Consider the following 8,574-nt stretch of genomic DNA (forward strand, 5'->3'; position numbering starts at 1 on the left):
GACGAATGCTGTGACGTTATGAGTGACGTGGACTGGGGTGTCACGTGACTCTTTCTTTACGGTTTTCGGAGAAAGGCGATGGAACGGTCGGAGAGACTGTCCGAAAGCAACCGGAGGGATTGAAATGGCTGCAAGGTGGCCTGGATTGGATTGAAATGGAAAAAAAAGCGCGACTTTTCGGCACCGGGGCACTTAGACAACATGGCGTTTCCCACTGACATGGTACTTCGCCTTGCCTGTGCGGTAGCTTCAACCACCGAGCAGAGGCGACAACGCGACGTAAAAGATGCATTTGAAGAGTTCAGCGAAGAAGAGTTCCGGCAATGTTTTCGTCTGTCCAAACGAACAGTGCGTAGCTTGTGCGACGAACTTGACCCTATCATCGGATGCCAGCGAGCCAGTGGCCTTTCCACAGAGAGAAAGGTGTTGTGCGCGCTGCAATTTTTCGCCACCGGTAGCTTCCAGCTGAGCATTGGTCGCGAGGAACACATCGGCATGTTTCAGCCGGCGGTGAGCAACACCATCCACGAGGTGACGGAGGCGATTATTACCGTGGCTGCCAGAAAAAGGGTGGTGGACTTCCCATTGACCACAGCTGCCAAGGATGAGGCGAAGGCGGAGTTTGCACGACGTGGTTGCATCCCAGGCGTGCTGGCGTGTGTCGACGGCACGTTGGTCGCCATTCGCAAGCCATAGGGATACAGCCTGGCCGACACGGCGAGTTTCATGTCCAGAAAGGGCTATTATGCCCTGAACGTCATGATCGTAAGTACCGTTCGGATCCTTTCTTACTCGCCCATCGGAGTAGCTGTTCAGTTTTGACGTCGGAGCTGGGAAAAGTACCAATTCAAAGAATAAGGGAGAACATGCGGATAAACGGGTGCGTGCTAGTTGGTGGCTCTCATGGCCTCGGTTATCATAAGTGGCAAGTGTTTGTGTAAGTGAGCCAGTTGTCGTATTTTTTGTCTTCGTTCTGGCATGCATGCGCAATGAAGTTGAGCATTTTGAAGGTAATAAGAATATGGGCTGTAGTCGTAGCAGAATTATACACACGATAGGGAAGTATTTCAAACACGAAAGTACTTATAACCACAATTGCATAGGCTAGCTGTGGTATGTACGAGTGTTCTTTCCCAATAGCATGGCGTAGGTTTTCATTTATCGATCATTCAGTGGAAGTCCTAGCCATGTGTACAGGGGAATGGTCATTGCCCCCTTCCCTCCTCAGTTGCTACACCCTGTCCCTGTGTTCCCCTCTAGGTGAAACTGCATGTACCAATGACTGTACTAGTATGCATTGTTTCCGGCTTATGTGTAGAAAGAAGGGGTTTGTTTGGAGCATAGATGCAGTACTATTTTGTATCACTCATTACAGGTGTGCAACGCACGGCTGCGCATCCTTGTCGTGGACCCACGATTCCCAGGTTCGTGCCACGACTCCTGGGTTTGGGAACACAACCCTTTGCGTTCACGCCTAGCTGCACAGCTGCAGCCTGGCGAATATCTGCTTGGTAAGTATTAATGTGAACTAACTGGGGTAGAGCACTCAGCCGCCATTTATCTATTGCAGGAGACGCAGGGTATCCCCTCGAGCCATGGCTCCTCGTTCCAGTTCCTGGCAGTCACCCCGGCAACACCTCCGAAGGCCGATTCAACAAGGAGCACGCATCCATGCGCAATGTTGTGGAAAGATGTATCGGAGTGTTGAAGAGTAAGTTCCGCTGCTTGCAGCACTTTCGAACGATGCTCTACAACCCCGATCGAGCAGGGCGAATTATTTATGCCTGCGCTGCTCTCCACAACATTGCATTGGACGCGGGGGACTGGACCTTGGATGAGTATGTTGGGGACATGCCACCAGTTGAGGATGACGATAAGGAGCCAGGAGAGAGCCATGTGCTCACACCCCGCAACGTGCTGCTCAGAGGACAGCAGCAGCGCAGCGCTGTCGTGGGCCTTTTTTGAAGTGCACAGGAACGCGGTAAGCTGTCATATCACACACATAATTTATTCATACTAATTCCAGTGCACCCAGGCAAGACAGGGCTGTGTTTGCCACAACACAAAGTACTTACTCGTGCTTCAACATTATGCATGGTGGCAATAGAAAAATGCTGCATTTTTTTTAAATGTCACATGAATTAGGCAACGGAAACACCCTTTTCTATATCAGTGATCACAGTCACAACATACTAGATTGGATCAAGCGCATATGAGGGGCACCCTGTGCTGACTGTTGCCATCAAAAGATTGTGGGAACAATGCAGCAACGTCACACAACTTCTTTCACGAAAACGCATAAAAATTGCAGTTACATTAAAAACATGTTGCAAGAACGCATGATACGTATGTCCGTCTCTTCTCATAGTCATTGACTGCAAGCATTCAATTGTACACATTTAGGCTTGCCGAGCACAATGCCGTGCCGGCTTTTTGTTCATTGTCCTCAACATTGTATAAATATTTAAATAATATTTCATTTGATTTGAATTCCCGACTACAGTTATACTGCAATGCTACAAATTACGTAAATCAAAGCAGCAAATAACATGTGGGTTGTTTTAATGACACACGGCATGAATATTTGGCTCAGCAATCTCGCTGCTCCCAAAGCATACCACGTTCAAAATTAATTCCTGCAATGAGTAATTTACAATGAAAACAGTCGCTGGAATGTTGCTGTGATGATGACCCTTTTCATTAGTGAAACTGTGCGACATACCCACTTGCTAGTTTAGTGATCTCAAAAAAGACTTGGTTGTAGTTGTACCTTAGCCTCATTGCGCTGAAATGACAATATCACAGTGTAAGCAATTTTCGGCAGGTAAACATGCTTCATAAAGAATGCAGCGAGCTGCGAAACAGTGTGAGGCTAAAAAATATCACAGTCCAACACTATGTGGTAATGCTGCATAAAAAGCGCAGTGAGCTAGAAAACAGTGAGGCAACACAAATATCACAGTGCTAAAAACATTCACAAAAAATGTCAACTATACGCTCTTGGTCTTTGTGTGGATGACTAGACACCTTTAAGATGGTGGGGGGAGGGGGGAGACGCTGCCTCACGAGTAGGTCGAACATAAATTGAGAAACGCATATATCGAACATCAAAAAAGATGAAAGACACGTGAAGAAAAAAACGCTGTACTCCTTGTACAAAGTAAATGCTAACTTAAAGGTAGTATAAACCAATAATGCATGATAAACATTTAAAACATTAAAAACATGATGTAAAACTTAAAATAAACGCATATATCGAACATCAAAATAGATGAAAGACATGTGAAGAAAAAAATGCTGTACTCCTTGTACAAAGTAAATGCTAACTTAAAGGTAGTAATATGTATTAAATGTAAAAAACAACGTATGAAATGGTACGCTGACTGCAACACGTAAACATATAAAAACTAATAAACCAATAATGCATGATAAACATTTAATACATTAAAAACATGATGCAAAACTTAAAATAAACGCATATATCGAACATCAAAATAGATAACTATGTATCTCTTTCCCGCAGAGGGCCCTCAGCCACGGCCCGCTCCTGTGCTGCGGCCGCCCGCTCCTGTGCTGCGGCCGCCCGCTCCTGTGCTGCGGCCGCCCGTTCCAGTGCTGCTACCATACGCCGCGCCAGAGAAGTTAAGTGCAAGGCTGATCTTCTGATCCCCCGCACCTCCTGCAGTGAATCATCATGGTGGAAATGTTTGCATGAGCTGCTGAAGAACTCTCGACCATCTCGTGGCTCGAAGCTGCTGCTGCGGAGAATTGCAACGTGAACAACAATTTCCCCTCAGTTGAAAATTCATTGGCCTGGTGGCATCCTTTGAAAGTGTGAAGCTTCGTGTACAAGCTATGCCCTCTTCGTTTGGATCAACAAACAATTGCTGGAACTACTCTTCATTCATCTCCTCAAATGCATCTCTTACAATCAAACAGCCCTTTTCAGGGCTAACCAACCTTTTGCCCGGCAGTTTATCATTGCAGATGTCAGATACCGTGCCCTCAATACAATGCATGTTTCTTATTTACAGCCCAAGTTGGTTTCAGTCATCATAACAGAGCATCAAAAATGTTCACACCCTTTACGTAAAATTTAAACAAACGGTCTACTCACATCAAGCAACTTCTCAGTCAGCTCGAGGCTCTGGTCGCACTGGGAAGACACCCGCAACAAGGTGTCGGTGCGCCGTGGCCTCTGTTGACGGCGAGGCCGCACAGGAGGCTGAGGCACTGCAAACATGCAGCATTTTCGTCACCGCATGCTGTGGTAGGCTTTAAGTCTATGGCCATGTTGTGGATAATTGGGCAATTCGAATAACATACGAGAGGTTATTTTCTCAAAACACTTTGATGATCAATAACTTACCCGGTGCAGCGGGGCCGCTTTCCAGGTAACTTGGGGGGGCTTCTGTGGAGTAAAGAATAAAAGTTCACGAACTGGGCGCACATACGTCCTATAATCAATAAAACACTAAGTTCTCAGATGCTTACGTGTGGCTGTGTCACTGTCAGCTGCTGCAGCCGCTTCAGTGGCTTCCACCTCGACCTCCATTGCAGGAGCGGGAACATCCGCCTGCTGGAAAGTGTCGTGGGCATAATCTTTCAGAAAAAGGGTATTCGTTACTCTGGCTATTTTACAACCTTACCTACTAAACATCTGCGGAAACGTTCTGCAGCTATTCAGTGGTCAATGATATCAAGTATTACCATTTTAGTGCATGCACTTGCCCGCAGGCATTTCGTGTCTGCTTGATAAATAAATACGCCTTTTACTGCAAGGGCTGCAAAGCGAGATTTCAGTTGACAAACCTACCTGCTTTTGAATTCTTTTTCCTGCACTATCTTACTGTTCAACAAGGTTCCCCTAAAGGCACCCCTTACAAAATGGGCAAACTCTGTCATGGCACCGCTCAGGAACCCGTGATACTGCGGCGGCAGAGTGCTTACCTGTTGATATTCGAGGGAACCGAAGACGCCACCGAAGCGCGCCAACCCGGTGAGTTGCAACACGCGACCCCGGAAGCCTGGCAGACGACCCCCTCCAGTGCCCCTGGAAATATACACCAATGTCAAAGAACAAATCGTCCGCACATTCAACGGTCACTCACGTTTGTGCCTCTTTGATGGCGGCGGCGTCACGGCGGGCCTCGTGCACCTGCCTGCGCCACCAAGCCTGCCAGTCATCCGCGCTTTTCTGCGCAGGGCCTTCAAGGTTCAGCGCGTCGCTGAGCTCTTGCCACAGCCGCCGCCGGTCGGCGACCGTGACGCCATGCTGCAGCTCAATGGCTTTCGCCGCGAGCTGCGGATGTTCGCTCATAAAGGCGAGCACCAGCGCGCGCTGACCCTCGGAAACGCGGATGAGCCGCTGCTGCTGGTGGCTAGCGGTGCCGTTGCCCTCCGCCATGACTGCGCTCGACCGAGCCAACGACTTCGAAAGTTGCGCCGTTTAGTAGTGGAGTTTTGAAAACAGTAACTGCTTGAAACAAAGTTGTACCTAGCGCCACCACAAATCGTCCCGCTAAATTTAGCGTTGTTTAGAACAATAACAGAAAAAATACGTTTGGATTGTATTGTATTCCTTATTAAACAATTGAAAACTAGTGCCAACACATTTTAATAGTGCGCAATAATAGTCAAACACTTCTGAACATGTTACAAACACTTTTCACTTTGCTATACGGCCCCCAAGTCAACGTCAAAATGATGACGCAAGCCTCCATTTCCCTCATTGGCTGTTCACTTCCTCTCGTCCTCGCGACCGCTGCAGACCGCCCATTTTTTGACGTCACCGACAGACCGCCTCCGTCCGGATTTGGAATTTTTACATAATTGCGCCACAGATTACGGAAAGACGGCAACACGGAACCGGCTAATGAGTGCGCATGCGCGACCATTGTATACGCGCATACGGAAAGGAACCATGTCGTATTTTCGTAACCTGTTTGCGTAGCTTGCTAATACTTTCTAGTGTCTATGAGACCTGGGAGTACGGCCGTCCAAACACCATGTTTAACGTTAATGTTACGAAACACCGTATGCGCCAACCCAGCGGCATGCGTCTGCAATAATATTTTTAAGGTCAACAGCTCAATTTGGCAGCACTCAAACTAGTCCGTAATATACTCACCTGTTCCATGTTTTTAAGCAAGCGTAGGCACCATTGACTTAGTGAGGTGCCTGTCCCTGTTTACAAATATGGAATCAGCAGCCTGAATATGCCCACTGCACGAGAAAAGCATCTCCCATGATCCTCTAATCAAGCCCGTCTTGGGCTTGCTGCTGTCACTTTATAGCCCCAAACTTCTGAATCTCATCTGCGCACCTAATTTTCTCTCTCTCTCCTCACTTGCTTCCCATCTCTGGGAATACAGTCAGTTACCCTTAATTACCAGCGGTTATCGTGCCTACGCGCCTGGTTCATGTCCATTCTTTCTTGATTTCAACTTTGATATCCTTAACCCCAGTTCGTTCCCTGACCTACTCTGCGATCTTCTTATCTGTGAAGGTCACATCTATCGCTGAGTAATACAAGATACATGTATGCAACAGCTGCGCGAAATCAATGAAAATTGCTTGTTTTTGTACAAGCTGAGCCAGAATTGCTGAAGTACATGAAATTAAGCTACAGTGTGCTAAAATGCCCGACCAGCCACAAAAAATTTTTTGGATGCTCAATTTAGTGAGGAATGGAAAAGCTGCCTTGGCCACCTGCCGCACGGGCTTCGTCATTCAATGCAGACGAGCCGACCCTTACCCCATTCTTGCTCAAAGAAAGAGAAAAAAAAAAGATGGTGCTTCTAAAATTTTCTTGGGGTTGACTGTTGCATGCACAATGGTTTTTCAGCTCTTTTTGCCATAAACAACGGTGCGTTGTGTATAAGAATATTGATATTATGCCAACTCTGTTAGTATTGGCAGCCACCAACACAGCACATTTCGCTCTTTAGGTATTAATGCTAGTGCGACCATACTAGTAATAATGCAATTACAATTCAGACGTCCATGAAATTACTGGTAATGATATATAAGGACTTACGGAGTTCGAGAGTCACTGAGATAGAATAAACTAAACATACGCCAGCTTTTCTTTTTTTATCCACCTACCCTCAACGCTCTTTCGAAGAACAAAGCTTCACCTGTGCAAACGACAGCATTGCCACTAAATTGAGGCAATACCACGTGGTTAGGTTCCTATTCCAAGGCGCCGCTGGCTTTCGCCGTCCTTTCAGCCCTGCTGAATGGGCTCAGATATACAAATTTTTCTAAAATCGACAGCACCAAGTTTCAAGATATACGTCATCATTTGCAGGGCCAGTCGGATCATTTGACAGGCCCTGTAAATGCTAAGTAGATGTAGCGTGTGAGTTCTTGTGTGCTGACCAAGATTAGTCGTTGCTGGTCAAGTCATAACTCCAATGTTGTAATTTGGGAAAGCTGGTTTATTACCATTGAGGAAACTTCACCAGAACAGCAATTCAGACACCTGCATTCTTGTGCCTGTGCTTTCCGTTTTCTCTGACGTCCTCCGATTCCCTCCCCCCCCCCTTCACTTTGTTTGTCTCGACTAATTCACAAAAGGTAGGGGTGGCCATACGAAAGGGGTCAATGAGTCAGAGCTGCTGCTGCATCGCCAATCTCGAAACCGGCTCTCTCTTCGCGTTGAACATTTGCACTGGCGTTTTAGGGAAAGTCAACCCACCGCGAGGTTTCTTATGGACGTCAGGGTATGCTCCGAGAACAGCCGCGTTGCATAGAGCTGCGAGACCCATTAGTCACGCTCCACCTGGGCACTCGTCACTGCGGAGCGTGTCACTGTGGCGCAAACAGCCGTCCCGAATCAGTCCTCGGGAACCACACACCACAGTGGACGACATTGTCCTTGGCTGGAATGTGGCATAGGTCAACACACTGGTTCAAATGGTAGCTGGAATCTCGCCTAGCCACGTGGCCAATGCTACAGCGCATGTACTCTTCCACCAAGCAGTTTGGTTTGGTCGCCCTTCGAATGACGGCCGTCTTCAATAGCAACAATGTACGCGATTCGCTACATCAGCTCAGACAGCCACTTCTGAGTGAACTTTGTCACTAGCTCTTTCGGCGAGTCGTCGGAATAGACGTATTTACAAGAAAGAAGGATCCCTTCCTTTCTGGGCTGTGGCGCGGGAGTACACAAGCTGACGTCACAGCTGCAGCCATGCATTTTCGGGGGGTCACGCATGTTAATGCAGCGCCCAGGAAGCCTTCAGTAAAAAGCTCTATAGCAGGAGGGTGACGAGCACTCTTGTAAAGACGAAGACAACCTTTTGACTACGTGAACGCTAAACGTGCGATGTTTTGACACGCGAAAAAAACACGAAACCACACTGCATTAATTAAAAAATATATATATGTACTTGGTGCGTGCTAGGCGAAGAAAATAAAGTAACGTTTTTATATAAATTTTACAAAAAAACATGAACCTAATGTTCTTTATTGGTAACACATGCCCACAAGGTACATAACCTTCCCTCCACTGTCAAGAAATTTTCTCTGCTAGTACAGCTACTCTTAACAATTTGTGTGTGGGGGGTG

The 8,574-nt window shown here is 47.0% G+C and overlaps 1 protein-coding gene across 1 annotated transcript; it reads right to left on the reverse strand.

Moving 5' to 3' along the window:
* Positions 1 to 2,535: 2,535 nt before the first annotated feature.
* LOC119172683 (uncharacterized) lies at positions 2,536 to 5,829 on the reverse strand. Its single transcript, XM_075871462.1, has 6 exons — positions 5,112 to 5,829; positions 4,951 to 5,053; positions 4,495 to 4,579; positions 4,370 to 4,411; positions 4,118 to 4,233; positions 2,536 to 3,679 (listed from the first exon to the last, which is right to left on the reverse strand). Exons 1-6 carry the CDS (start codon positions 5,405 to 5,407, stop codon positions 3,503 to 3,505), a joined length of 819 nt encoding a protein of 272 aa, XP_075727577.1. The 5' UTR covers positions 5,408 to 5,829; the 3' UTR covers positions 2,536 to 3,502.
* Positions 5,830 to 8,574: the final 2,745 nt, after the last annotated feature.

Source organism: Rhipicephalus microplus, chromosome 8 (genome assembly GCF_043290135.1).
Source record: "Rhipicephalus microplus isolate Deutch F79 chromosome 8, USDA_Rmic, whole genome shotgun sequence".
Classification (NCBI taxonomy): domain Eukaryota; kingdom Metazoa; phylum Arthropoda; class Arachnida; order Ixodida; family Ixodidae; genus Rhipicephalus; species Rhipicephalus microplus.

What these genes read in the sequence shown, in the direction of transcription:
- LOC119172683 (XM_075871462.1), bottom strand. Translation starts at nt 5,407, where the DNA reads ATGGCGGAGGGCAACGGCACCGCTAGCCACCAGCAGCAGCGGCTCATC. An exon ending in TGACAGTGACACAGCCACAC is followed by an intron (nt 4,412 to 4,494) that starts GTAAGCATCTGA and finishes TTTACTCCACAG; the next exon opens with AAGCCCCCCCAAGTTACCTG. An exon ending in TGACTGAGAAGTTGCTTGAT is followed by an intron (nt 3,680 to 4,117) that starts GTGAGTAGACCG and finishes GATTCACTGCAG; the next exon opens with GAGGTGCGGGGGATCAGAAG.